The sequence below is a fragment of the Centroberyx affinis genome, unplaced genomic scaffold (assembly GCF_046629955.1).
Source record: "Centroberyx affinis isolate AG114_WGS23_722 - 3 ecotype Tasmania unplaced genomic scaffold, CSIRO-AGI_Caff_v1 ptg000229l_1, whole genome shotgun sequence".
Lineage (NCBI taxonomy): Eukaryota > Metazoa > Chordata > Actinopteri > Beryciformes > Berycidae > Centroberyx > Centroberyx affinis.
The window spans coordinates 175,172-189,739 of NW_027278916.1; the positions used below are offsets into that span (position 1 = coordinate 175,172).

General features: G+C 46.3%; 1 protein-coding gene across 1 annotated transcript; it reads left to right on the forward strand.

Annotated features, from left to right (window-relative positions):
• Positions 1-1,362: 1,362 nt before the first annotated feature.
• On the forward strand, positions 1,363-11,936 carry sbk1 (SH3 domain binding kinase 1). The gene is made up of 4 exons (XM_071542526.1): positions 1,363-1,400; positions 9,089-9,330; positions 10,359-10,561; positions 11,112-11,936. The coding sequence occupies exons 1-4, from the start codon at positions 1,363-1,365 to the stop codon at positions 11,934-11,936; spliced, it is 1,308 nt and encodes a 435-aa protein (XP_071398627.1).
• The last annotated feature ends 2,632 nt before the right edge of the window (positions 11,937-14,568 follow it).

The window sequence follows — 14,568 nt, forward strand, 5'->3', positions numbered from 1 at the left end:
CATCCAAAAAGGCAATTTTCCAGATGCAGGGCAGAAAAAAGTAATCAAGAGAAATAAAGAGAGTCCTAACACTCACTGTAAGCTCTTGATCCTTGGTAGATTTACTGTATGAGGTTTAAGACCAGGGGGGGCAAAACATCACACAATAAACCTATCAAGGACAAACAACTCCAGTGTGCAGACTCTATTTCTATTTATTTCTCTTTAGAAGATGACAGACTTCCAATCAATTCAACTTCCCCAACTCAACCCCTCTGATCTGTGATCTCTGATGATGCGCTAAGGTTATCCCTGTTATTTCAATGCCATTCTCTCAATCCAATCTGTTGTGGTTGGCAAACATGTCTGGCAGGCAGCCTGTTGTTAAACATGTACAGTAATAGGGAACTGCCAGGGCAGTGAATTAATTGAAAGTCTTGCCTCACTGTTACCTAATAAGGACAGTTGGCAAAGTCACACTGTGAAGTACTTGGGGCCATAAGCTGCTGAATTATGCAAGAGTGGAGCAGCTTGTTCCTTCAAAGCGTGAATTAGAAGTAAAAGCTTATAGAGGCGTTGAGAGGAGAGGTTGATGGGAGATGGGAGTAGCCCGGCGCTAGGACCCGGTACACGTGCGCGTATTAATTTGCCAGAGGGTGGAGACGGTGAACAATGAAGGAGCTGACTGGTAGGAGCAGGAGAGGAGCAACATCTGAGGACAACACGGAGAGCAAAACCCACCTAGAGTCCCGCTGGACTGACGGACGCAACACAGTGGCAAGAAGATGCTGAACTGAAACTGAGGAAGGACTGGAAACATGTAGATTTGTCCTCGCGGGCAGGCAGGAGAGAGTAGTGTTTACAGCCTACTGTATGAATGGGGTTGCCTCTCGCTGCGCGCTGCTGAATTGGGTCATGCGGACCACTAGAGGAGCGAAAGATAAACACGCAGCCTCCTCCCGCTGCTGGGCAGGCTGAGACGGAGAGGGATCCCAGTCTGTGTGCTCATCACTGAGGCATCACAGCACCCAGCATCAGATGGGTGGAGAGGACTCAGGTGTTGTGATTTAAGAAGTCACAAACTGAGGAGCGTCTTCTGAAATTAGCCAAGAATCCTCTTGGGAAGACAGCAAGCAAAACACAACGACGGACCTCATCCAAGCTTTGCCAGCTCTAAAATAACAACACATTGCTGCAAGCGGGGGTTTCATTTTTTTATTTTATTTTTTTGAAGGAACTGGTCAGTTTTTGTACTATCCAGACTTTAAAACGAACCGATTCAGTCATCATTTAAAAGAGGAGCAGACATCCATCCCCTCGCCTGCAGACCCGGGTGGACCAGCCGGTTCTCAGCAGAGCGCAGCAGCTCTGCTCGCCGTGCGGATGCAGGACCATGGAGGAGAGAGACAGGTCGCCAGCAGGTGAGCGAATAACACCCAGAGAAACATCCTAAGGTGCCTCAAACTGGGTCACACCGCAACATATTCCATTTGGACGCCGAAAAACGAACCTCTGGGCCGAGGTGATAGCAGGGCAAGCTTACTCAACAGGCCTGTAACTCGCCTACATTTAGGCTACCTGAGAGTTAATTGTAATGGGTAAAAAAAAATGTCGCAATCAAAAATAGCCAAAGGAAGGAAAAGAATTCAGCTGCACCCGGGGAACAATTGTTTTTTGCTTGAATATGAAAAAAAATCGCCTAAATGCGTTGGTTTTTCATATTAAATCTTTGTTCAATTGTTTCCCAATAGTAGCGGAATTGTTTTCACTCTTAATTCGGAAGCACATAATATCAAAATATGCTGATATCTCTCCTTTGATCACTCGCAGGCAGCGCTGTGAGGTGAATCAGTGGAAATGAGTAACTTTGTATTATCTGAACTTTCACCCGTACACTCTAAAATGGACAGTATTTATACATGCAAAAGCTCATGAATAATCAATTTATCTTTGAGTGGAAATGTAGCCCACTGTCTGATATCAAAGCCTCAAAGTTAAAAGGCATATACCACCCAACACCATTATTCTCACTTTATTTACCATTATAAATAACTAACCAATATTGACGGTGGAGCTGCCATGAAATTTGTTTTTTTTGCAGCCACATTATCCATAATGCCTGCACCTATTTGTTATGTCTGATACTGCATTTGTGATTCAGTCTGTAGTGGATCGACAGAGTTCACCCAGGGCGCTCCACTTTAAATGGCTCTTTTATGTTTTGTCCTGGGCAGACAGGTAATATCTCATCGTTAATGCCCTCTAATGCATTCAAATGAGTGGCTGACTTGATTGAGCAAACCCTATAAAAGCAGTCAGCAAAAGCCTGGAGGCTGGTAATGGACTCTAAATGAAACACAACGATGGCCGCACAGATGGATTTGCTTTGTCACAAACATTTTATTGCCTGACAAGAACCAACAGTAATGGCTTTGACCTTTGCAGTGGCAGCACTATGTAAGCTATGTGTTTTTTTAAAGGAATTAATCCGAAATCCATGGGAAATTCAGAGTCAAAGTTACTCTACCTGTGCTGTGTAATGTGACTTATTTTATCTCAACACTACATTTACAACTTCAGACATATGCTGCCATTGTTTTATCCTATCTGAACATTTAGGAATGAATTATAGTATAGGCAAAACAAACAGAACACCGGCACTCACAGAACAATAGTCTTCTTATTTATTATGGGCAAAAATTCTAGTATAGGTATCCAGTTTCACCCAAATACCAGAGAAAAAATCACTGTGTATTATTAAAAACATTGCATACGCTATGGCAGAAGACGTCCTGTTAAGGAAATAGGCATTCATTTTACAGAGCAGTCATGCACATAAACACACACACACACAAGCTGTCTACCACTGAAACAAGGCAACCTGCACAGGAGAGACCTTGTGGCTGTTATACAGGGTGACACACTCTTGTGATAGGTTAAGTTATGCTCAGGTTGATGAGAGAGAGAGAGTGAGAGAGAGAGAGAGACAGAGAGGTAGAGGTTGGGATTGGATGGAAGAGGATTTGATTGCAGCTCCTGGCTCAGCAGTCTCAGCAATCACCATCAGGGCATTGAGCCGTAGCTGGTGGCTGTTCTGTATGAGCAGGATGGACGATCTTACAGTCATGGTCCCATATCACAATTTGGTTATAGCTTCGCTTCATAGTGGAAGGCAAAACGGCCACAAATATGGCTGATTTTTCCTCCTTAGTGGTGCTGTGACATCACTCAGCCACACCCCTTATTAGACCCCCATTTTACCTCCTCCTTTAGCCCCAGCGTATATATCCAAGGAGTCACGCTTCTTCCCCATGTATTTGACATCAAAGGGATGCAGTCTCTTGTGTTGTGTGCGTTACTGAAGGCTTAAGGCGGAATGGTTTGGTTCAGTCTCATTGGATTTCCCCAATACTGCTCTCTCTCTCTCTCTCTCTCTCTCTCTCTCTCTCTCTCTCTCTCTCTCTCTCTCTCTCTCTCTCTCTCTCTCTCTCTCTCTCTCTCTCTCTCTCTCTCTTCTCTCTTTCTCTCTCCCTCTCTCTCTCATCATATGAAGCTTCCCTGCTGGAACCCGAGGCTGCTGGATTGTGATAGGGTGGGTGTGAAGTACAGTATGTTCCCTGGGCAGCTTATTGCAGTGATATTTCACCGTTGAGTGCTTTGGAGTGCGTGATTGCAATGAGGTTGATGGTGACAATGATTATGATTGGCATTTACACTCAGTTGCACTTCAGTACTCAGCCCTAATCCTAAACTATAATAGAAACTGATTCTCCAATTCCTTTTTTGTTAGGGTTAGGGTTTTAGCAGGTTTTGGGTTGATTCTGTGTGTTTTCTTTGTGCTCTTTGGTCAGGCTTTATTTCTTTATTTTCTGTTGGAAGGTCAGTGGTGGTCAGCATACTGTCCTGGGAACAGTGGTGTCACTACCAACATCTAAGCTCCACTCTCAGCGATTGAGTTCGGATCCTCTATGGGCTTTTAACCTTGGGTTATCCCGTCGTGTGTCGTGGGTCGTCCCAGCAGGGGGCCAAGGACTGACAGCACATCTGCCAGGACTTTTCAGCAGGCGGTAGCTCCACGGGAGAGTGTGGCAGAGAGAGAGGGATGATGGGAAGGGAGAGGCGAGGCGAGGCGAGTCGGGGACGGTTACACGGCACTCAGCCCCAGCAGGGATCCTCCTCTCTGGGGTGCCAGGCACAGCTGAGAGAGGGTGATTTATCAAAATGAGTGTCCGTGGCCTGGGCCAGCGCTCCACCTATCACCGCGCAGTGGGAGGTTTCCTCGGCTGTGTGTTGACAGGGGCACTAAGTCCACTAACTCCCTTGCTCTGATATTCTGTGCCGTGAAGGTAGATGATTCAGTTGTTTACGGCTGGGTGGGCAACTGAGTATCCTGAGTGCAACTGACCATCGTCAGGAGGCTTGTGATCGAGTTTTAGAGGGTTTGGGAGTAAACTGATTTGTTTTTTTACCCTACCTGTCCTGTACATACTGTGACAACAAGGAGAAAGACAGACAGACAGGCAGATAGACATACTGTCTGTGTGTTTATACATGCATGCAGGTGTTCTCTTTTTAAGACAGAGAGTGAGAGAAACCATATCAGTCACAACGTATTTCACCTATTGTTTTTAATGTGACCCAGAGGCGAGGCACGTGGGGCATTTTGACGGTAAATTGGACACAGGAGATCAGTCTTCACCGATAATGACTCTTCTGCCGAGGGCAGAGCAGCTAGTCCATTAGTGGTGGAGAGAGGTACAGACATGAGGCAGACCCTGCAATCTATTTATTTCTTTCATTAGTCTCTTGTTTACATTTCTCAAGAACAGAGAAGAGGGAAAGAGGAGCGGAGGAAGGAAGGTTGGACCTCCTCAGCACTAAAGAGGGCAAACACTTGTGTAAAGCTGCTGAGTCCGATCCCCCCTCCACCCCCCCACACACCATAAACATATTTTTGATGTAGAATAACATGAAAATGCTGCTGTTTCATTACAAGTCGAGTATGAAGGTGCAACATCCAAATCTAACGCTCAAAATCTGCATCTTTCCCACATGTAAACTCGTTTCCTATATGTGTATCTGTATTCATGTTCAAACCTCAGCTTGTCAAAGTCTTGATGAACGCGTCACAGTCCACTGCAATCACATTATTCACGTAGTTTGCATTAAGAGGGCAGATAACCCATTGAATATATACACAATTATTAGGCCAGATGAGATTCATATCACAGTGCAATAGATACGATTTGTCCACTTGAAGGCTACCTCTCTGCATTCAGTTCTCAGTAAAAAATGGTTTCCATGGTAATGCAATGCTAATTTCACTCCAATTACTCTTGTATGATCAAATAGCCTCGTTATTGTTGCATCCTTGTGTCGGGCTGAGTAGGTACTCAAATGATTTGAATAGAGTCGTAAATGCAGTGCAGCTCTGAGAATATCAGGGAAAAATGGAGCTATGAGACTTGTTTGTGAGAAAAGTGAAAGGCCAAAACAACTTGCGGCCTTAAGTCCACAATAAGAGATGTACTCACAAGTACAAGCCTCAAAGTTCAGAGGCTAGGAATACACCGGATGAGGCACAGCGAGAGCAAACCCAGAGGCTGTGAGGAGACAGGACTGAGACAAGAGGGACGGTTGCCAGTGGTTTCGCAGGGTTCATCTCTGTTCTCATCTCCAGCCAAGACTTTATTGAAGAAAGGTCAGCTGGCTCCTCCAGCTTTATCTCGTGTTGGTTACACGTGGAGCCAGCTGCAACTGGTTCCCAGACTGCGGTTCTGTGGGTTTTAGGACGTAAAAGTTGATGTTTTGCCTTTTTGGGGTCAGCCTGGATTTTAAGAGGGGTTGTAATGTGAATGCACTCGTCTCTGTTTGAGCAGTTGCTGACTGGAGAATAGCTTCAATCTGTATTTAAGGGGAAATTAGTGGCTGGTAGAGCTGAACAATTAATAAAAAAAAATTTGAAATCACAATATGAACCTCAGCAATTTCCAAATCGCAGAGGCTGCAATTAGTTGCTTAAGAAAGAGTTGCATCCAAAATGGATTTCTGAACAAAACCAACTAAATCCTGCACACTGACATCTATTTTTATTTGAATAAAATCACTTTTCTTTAAATAATTTTAAGGTTCTAAAGAAATTATGACAAGAAAAACCAGTTGGCAGTTTAAATTACAATTGCAATATTCTGTCAAACGCAATTCGATTTTTTGTCAGTATCTTTCAGCCCTAGTGGCTGGAATACATATTGTTGCTTCTGGGTAAAAACCTTATATCTCCCACATGTCAGCTTTTCAGGAATTAAGAAAAACAGCTTTCAGATTGACCACTGTGCATTTTTGAGTTTATCCACTGTGTTTTGAAATGGTTTCAGAAGCCAGAGGGGTCGCAGAATTTTCTCAACCCACAGAAGACCATGTAATCCTTCAATTAGAGTTTAAACATGAAAATCACCAAAATTGGAGTTGCGAGTTTTTCCCACGACGACATTAAAAAAGGTATTGGAACCGGCAGCGCGCGGTCCAGGGATCCATTTATAAAATGCTTACAGATGATTTAGGATGAGTGGGTGGGACTGGCTGGAAAAACCCAGAGACATTAGAATGTATTGCAAGGCAAATCTTCATTTTTATGTGGACAGTGTTGGTGCTACCTTGTCTTTAGCCGGCTCAGAGGACAGGAGAGGAGCAGAGGGCAGTATGGGAGCTCAGTGGGGAATGTGGCTACGGTGGAACACAAATGCTGAGTCGTGTGGAGGCTCACAGCTGCTCCCTCTAAGAGATAGGAATACAAAGGGCCTTTGATAGAGTGTCACTGTGGGATTCATACACCAGCCAGCCACCCCTTGCTACTCCCCACCCTCCCTCACACACATACACACACACACACACACACACACACACACACGCACACTCACACAACCTCTCCCAGAACACGCATAACTTCATCTGCACACCCACAAGGCCCTCCGCTGAAGTTTCTGCCTCACATTTACAGCGTCATCGCAGCTGCGGAGAGCACCGTCTCCCGACCGCTCATCACATTTCAGGACTCTTAATCCAGTTCTGCAAAGGAAATGAGCGCAAAGCATCCTGCGTTTGGGTGGGGAGGGATGGAGGGATGGGGGGGTTGGGGGGGGGGGATGCTTTTGTCTTTGTGGGAGCTGAGTAATGTGATTAAGCTCCGTGCTGGAGTGCTGCGCATTCTGCCGGTGGAGCCGAGTGCGCGCACAGCCTGCCAGAGCTGAAGGAGTGCCAGTAAACAAACGCTCCCTCGTCCTGCTTCGTTCTGACTGATGGAGGCCATGGGGGCAGGCTGGGTGGGTGGTCAGAGGAAATCTGCTCCCAGTCTGTCTGTGGTGTTTAAATGTTTAATCACCAAACCTGCACCACAAACTGCTCTGGATAACGATCAGCATTTGTGTTGACTCGCTGTAGGCTGTATACAGTGGGCACACTCAGCATGAGTAGGCTACAATATTCATCGCCTCTTATATAACCATCTTCATGCTTATGATAAAATCAAGAAGTGAGTGTGATCTGGGGAAATATATATATACAGTACACAGGGCGCTTTTCTATTTGCAGTTTTTTTTAACAAAGAGTGATGAGCCAAGAAAACAAGGCTGCAAATGGTCGCGTCCTATTTTAGTTTCATCCTGCTATATTTATCATGCCGGATAGCTGAAGAATCTCTAACACCTTGTACCCAGTTAACGCATTCTTAATGCGGAACGAAAACTTCTTGTTCCATGCAAGTTTTCATAAGGTGTTAATGCAATACTTTCATCTTTCGTGATATGGAACACTGTGTGGCTCTATTGAACAAGATTTTCAAAGTAAAAAACAACAGCTGACACAATGGATTGAATATCCTAGAATCCACCATGGAGCTTTGGTGAAGCTCTAGTTCAGGTAGTTGAATGTGTTATAAACCAGAGTTACTGAGGAATCTTAATTGGCTCAGAGGAGAGAAGAACAAAGAGCAGCAACGTCTGGGAAGGAAGAGAAAGGAGAGAAAGGGCCATCAGTGAAATTGTTTGTGCTGGTTATGTGCGTATGAGTGTGTGGGTGATTCTGTATGTGTGTGTGTGTGTGCATGATTGCATTTGTTTGTGTTATGTGATTCTGTATGTAGGGGGAGGTGTTTTGGAAGAGAGACAGAGACCGTGGATAAGATCATTACATTTGTGGGTGAGATCGACTTCATCTTATCAAAAGGTCCAATTGTATGTACAAGCACTCACTATAACAAAACCTCACATGCACAGTCACACATTTCTGATTTAAATTAGCCGTCAGTCAAATACATTTAGTGTGACTGACTCCATCTTCGGCTTGCAACTACAACAATTATATTTTTTCCCTCCTAGGGTCAGTTTGACCCATTTCAAACTTGGCACTTCACAAAATCAGCAATAACTTTTCTGTTGCAACTTTTTCAGCTTCAGCAATTTGATTGAAGTACTCAGAGCAACCACTGTACCGGCCAAATGTGTTTACCAGGCGAAACTAAGTAATCCCCTTTCTAACGTCACACTATCGATTGTATGGAAATGCATATGTATGGTATTTTTCAGTATGAGCGCTCACAGATAATCTGTGACATGCCTTACCAGCACGTACACACCTCAAACCTGTCAGCTCTTTCCATTCGTCAAACCTCCTACCTGGTCATATTGATTTTCCCGTAGCTGTCTGCCAGTAAGTGCTGTCTGAAGCCAGCCACTCCGGCAGCCATATCTGAAAGCTGGCTAAAGTGATCTAGAGGGACAGGAAGTCCAATACATTTACTGAAAACACATCCCCTGCTGATGCCTGCCCTGCGTTGATTGTATGGAAATGATGTCTGTTGAAGCCTGTCTGATTGAGTCACCCTTTGGGAGATGCTGTGCAGACACTGACATATGCACACTTGCACAAATATGTACACAAACACACAAGAGCATTCATCCGTAAACACATACATGTACACATACACACACAAAAATACACAACAGAACACAGAGTCCCATAACCTTGACATCTTTGCAGCACAGCAAAACATCATTCTAATCATCAAAAAATCATCATTCAAGTGCTAATCTCCTGTTCTTCCTCTCCCGCTCAGTCTGCCCCATAGTGTCAAGGCGAGCCTGTCTCTTTCTCCGTCGGGGCCGGGCCGGGCGGGCAGCGGCGGCGGCTCCCCCACGTCCAAGATGGGCTACTGCGGAGGCGTGCCTGTGGAGGACATGCAGGCCCTGGCCATCACCTCCCTTTCCGCAGCGGATGTTGCCAAACACTACGAGCACATCCGCGAGCTGGGCAAGGGCACCTACGGCAAGGTGGATCTGGTGGCACACCGAACCCAGGGTGAGTGGGGGCGCGATGTGAAAAGTTCACAGCAAGGTGAAGGGTAATTTGGGGCGTCCTGGTGGCTCAGTTGGCAGATGCATACCATGAAACTGTGCCGTCCTGCGTTCAAATCTGGCTCAGGACCTTTGTCGCATCTCATCACCCTCTCTCTCTCCGTCTTTCCTGTCTCTCTCTACTGTCAACAGCAGAAATGCCAAAAATAATCTTTAAAAAAAACAGCAATTTTTGAAATCAGATGATTCATAGCTGTTGAGAGCTTAAATCCCACAATGTTGCAGCATGCTTTTCAGGTCAGGATAACCAGTTAAGGCAGATCATCGTATTATATTACCGAGTCTCAAGGCACCGCAGTGAGAAATTAATTTCATCACAGTAAAAAGGCTTTGTTAAGAATGTTTTTTTAGGTCTACAGTATAATCCTCGGTTATAAGAAAGTAACGGCTGGAGAGCTGGCTCAGTTTGAAACGCTGTAAGAAAGCAATATAACTTAGAGTGCATTGTAAAGCCGTGCAGAGTGCGAGGCTGAGAGGGCACCAGAGATTAAAAGTGTCGTGTTAGCACTCTGAAGAGGCTCTGTATATCTGCAGCTGTGATTGTGAACAGCTGGAGTGTGAGAGTTTGTGGGTGTGTGTGTGTGCGTGCGTGCGTGTGTGTGTGTGTGTGTGTGTGTGTGACAGGGGGTGGGGGTGAGATGCATTCATTGATACATGCAGGTTTGTGTGAATGAACATAGCAGCTGCTTCAAAGACGGGGTTGGGTGGCAGGAAATCTCCCCACTCCCTTACAGTATCAGATAACACTTCCCTTCCAAATTCAATTTAAGAGCTGTCAGCTATTTTAAAATAATACCAGGAGTGATTTGGGTAATATAATAATCACTACTGCTGCCCTCAATAGTGTCAGCAATATTTACCTGATATGCAGGCTTAGTGATATAGTAATACACCAGAGAAGGATTAAATGTATGCAGCCTTTGTGTATGTGTATGTGTGCGTGCTTTATGTGTGTTTCTGGTACTTTTTTAGGCACTAAAATGGCACTGAAGTTTGTTACCAAGAACAAGACGAAGCTCAAGAGTTTCCTGCGGGAATACAGTCTAACAGGCTCGCTTAGCTGCAGCCCCTTCATCATCAAAGTCCTGGACGTTCTTTTTGAGACGGAGGACAGCTACGTGTTTGGACAAGAATATGCCCCCGCCGGGGACCTCTTCGACATCATCCCCCCCCAGGTAACGCTATCATACCCGCTTCCACCAATCACCACCCTCACTCAGCCGGAGCTTCGCCAATCAGCCGCCGCGTTCCGACACTGCGGTTTTAATAAGCTCCCCCGGGATTGGAGCCTTGTCTTAGTCCCGGTTTTCTTACTGCGCGGAGCTCTCACTTTGTTTTAGTGCATTCCGGTTGATGTGCTGGGAATGCTTGACTTCAAGTTTCTTCTAAAGGCTCATTAAAAATGGGTGCAATGGAATTTAAAATTGAGACTCTTTTGTTCCATTTTTCCCTTTTTATGTGTCACGCTTTTCCCTCTGCACCTTCATTCCCCCACTTAATATATCTATCACCTATTCTTTTTAACCGGTACTCGCTGCAGCCAGACTGCAACCCACTTCCTGTGAATCTCTCTTCTGCTCATATCGCTTCCTGTAGTTGCACCTCCCTTCTCTACAGTGTATCTCCCTTATACTGCATTAATCAAGGGCTTCTCCCTCTCTCTCTCTCTCTCTCTCTCTCTCTCTCTCTCTCTCTCTCTCTCTTTTCCCCCTTCTCCCCCTCCAGGTGGGTCTGCCGGAGGAAATGGTCAAGCGCTGCATGCAACAACTGGGCTTGGCCTTGGACTTCATGCACAGTAAGAGCCTGGTGCACCGGGACGTGAAGCCTGAGAACGTCCTCCTCTTCGACCGCGAGTGCCGCCGCGTCAAGCTGGCCGACTTCGGCATGACCCGGCGCGTGGGCTGCCGGGTGAAGCGGGTGAGCGGCACCATCCCGTACACGGCGCCGGAGGTGTGCCGCGCCAGCCGGGCCGAGGGTTTCCTGGTCACCACCAGTCTGGACGTGTGGGCGTTCGGCGTGCTGGTCTTCTGCATGCTGACGGGCAACTTCCCCTGGGAGGCGGCGCTGCCAGCCGATGCCTTCTACGAGGAGTTCCGGCGCTGGCAGAAAGCGGGCTGTCCTGTCGGCACTTACCCGTCCCAGTGGCGCCGCTTCACCGACGATGCCTTGCGCATGTTTCAGAGGCTGCTGGCTGCAGAGCCGGAGAAACGCTGCGGAGTCAAGGACGTCTTCTGCTTCGTCAAGTACGAGCTGGTCAGCGAGCTCCGGCGGCGAGCGTCCTGCCGGGCCAAGAGAGGTGAGAGGTCAAGCTCAGGAGTGTGTACCGGCAGTTGCACATCCTCCTCCTCCTCTTCATCACGCTCATCCCACAGACACCCGGAGCCCTCCACCCCTCCGGGCACGTCCTGCCTGCGCCCGGCGCCGCTCAAGCGTAGCGTCCTGTCCGACCCGCTCTCTCCCAGAGAGGAGGCCGGGCAGCACCACTCTCCCGGCCGAGACAAGAACAAAAGCCAGATGGTAATGGCCACTGCCATCGAGATCTGTGTGTGATCACACCGGCGTGAGCACTGGAGTCTGGAGGGCTTTTCACAGTCATAACTAGCTGTGAAGAGGTGTTAATGACTGCCAGAGAGACTCCGGTGAAAAAGGTGAGGTATTTAAAACAGGAAAGAGAAGCTCAGGATTGCATCCACGGCTCTGAAAATGGACATCATCAATCAATGGCACACACTGCTGGACAGCTTATCACTAGCACACGCCTTTTAGGTTTGGATTTGTGACCAAAGACTGCTTCCCAAGCTGAGGGGCCGGACAGCGTTTAAGAATCCACTGATGTTGCTTCTCTCAGAAACTCCTGCCGTTCAGCCATTTTGTGTTTCTTGCCCATACACTGTAGTGGTGCTAATGATTCTAAAATTAGATACTCTATGAAGAACTAACACTCTCTTTTCTCACTCATCACTCCACCTCTCTTTACTTCAGCTTTTCGTTATCTCAAAATATAAACCCCTGGGGAGGCCCGATCTCCAGCTGGTCAGGTGACGCTCTGCAGGCAACCTGCCAGTCAGAGGCCAGTGATCTTAGGGTCATAGACTGTTTCAAGAGAAAGTGGCTCAAATGTAAAAACAAAAACAAAAAAATGTGAAGAAAAATGTGAAACCCTAATGTAGCAGTTTGTATAAGATGTATGTTCTTCTGCGTGTCTAGACTGAGACAGATTCTCGGCGATAGGCATCATCTCAGGACATTTCAGCTGGTCTCTTCCTGTCTCACACTGACTTTAAGTGGACGGTCAAAGCTGACTTCCTGGCTCATGAACAACACATGAACTGGTCTCAATGACGTTCAGTTCCTTGGGATCCGATGTTACGCAGCAGAATACAGGGATTGTACATTTTCTGAGTGGAAAAGGTGGCAAGCGCGGAGGAGGAGGAGGAGATGGAATGTGTTTTTATTGTTTATTTTCTACCTGCTGTGTGTGTACGGGTGTGTATGTGTGTGTTTGACTTGCTAAAGCACAAGATTTTTTGTAAAGGAAGAGACATCTTAGCGGAAACACCTACTTTATACTGTAAATAATTTGATATGTCCAGGAGTGTACTGTAATATCAGGTAGTTCAACCATGTAGCTGTACTAATTTTCTACAACAGGGAAAGGGGTTATGGGGGTTTTACAGTTTTTGCTGGGGCAACGCACTGTATGTAGCAACAAAATATGACAAAATGTATAGTATATCAAAATGACAAAGGTATATGGAAATGTGATATAGAGCCTGTCACAATGTATAATATGGTAGCAGCTGCTGTTTTCTTTGAGTTTGGTTCCCTGACCCAGGTATGACACTCAGATTGATGAATAGGTTTCACTCACCCCTCCCTTCTCCTGTCATCATAACCTTATCATGAGCAACATCCATTACCTGTATCCAATCAATGGTGCTTCCTGGTCGTCAATAAGTACAGCCCTCTCTGTCTTCTGTCAATATAATTCAATCAGTTCAAGCTGCAAAGATCTACAGAGCCGAGCGCTGCTTTTCAGGTGACAACGGCATACAAATCCACTCTGCAACATCACTAAATTTGATTTTCGAGATACAAAATACACACCTAGCGCTCAGAACCCCATATGTTCCCGCTCGCCACCTATGCTCACCTTTAAAATTTAATCCCTCCAGCTGTCTGTCAATTCATCCATATTTTCCACTTGAATAGCAGAGACCAGCTGTGCATCGTCTGGAGAAGTGACCTCTGTGTCAGTCTTTGCCATTCTGTGGGGAAATGATTGATCCTGACCAGCGCTCCGCTCGGGTTTTGGCTTCTGAAGAGCTACGGATAATTACGTAAGCCTCTGAAAAAGCAGTGTGTTCAGCGTGAATGCCTCATTGGCTAGGGCTCATTACCATCATTTTCCTCGGTTGAATCATGTTACTGTTATGTCAGCCAGGTGTGTGTGTGTGTGTGTGTGTGTCTGTGTGCTTGTCCTTCTTTTTGTTTATTTCCCCGCTCCTCTCATGACAGTCCATCAGCTCTGTCGCTATAGTGACAGAGCCGGTGCTCCTCTGGTTCAGCCGTTAGCTCCTGTCCTCTTCTCTCCGAACATGAAGTCTAATTGATGAATGCTTGTGGTGCACAACCCAAATAAAAGAGCCGGTCACCAACCCCGTCCCATCAACTAGAGCTTCTCATGGCAACTGCTCAGCGGTATTATTATTATTATTATATTAGATCACACATTTCTGCAGATACAGGTTTTCCTCTGTTGTCTCTGCCAGAGCACAGTCCAAAGTCTCGTTTATCAGCCCCGAAACTAAGACCTGATGGTCACAGTCGGTGTCCTTGTCTGTTGCCACTGTTCCTCTTGTGTGTTACCGCTCTCCAAGGGCGACAAGATTGGGACTGAAGTCTCATCAAAGGGATGTACTGTATGCTGAGATGCTGGTGGTTGGCTGCCTGATAGGATTTGTGAAGAAGTAATCCCCCAGTAGGTTGTAATGGAATGTGAATTAGCCCTGCCTTACGTCCTACTATTCTGTCTGTGCAATAATGTAGAATCTACATCCTAGATAAAGACAGGGTTAGATTAGATAGACCTAAAGTGATAGAAAGTGTGCATAGCATTACTGCATGTGTAGCCCTCCACTTGACAAGTGGAACAGTGTCTTGATGTGAGCAGCGGTGGCTT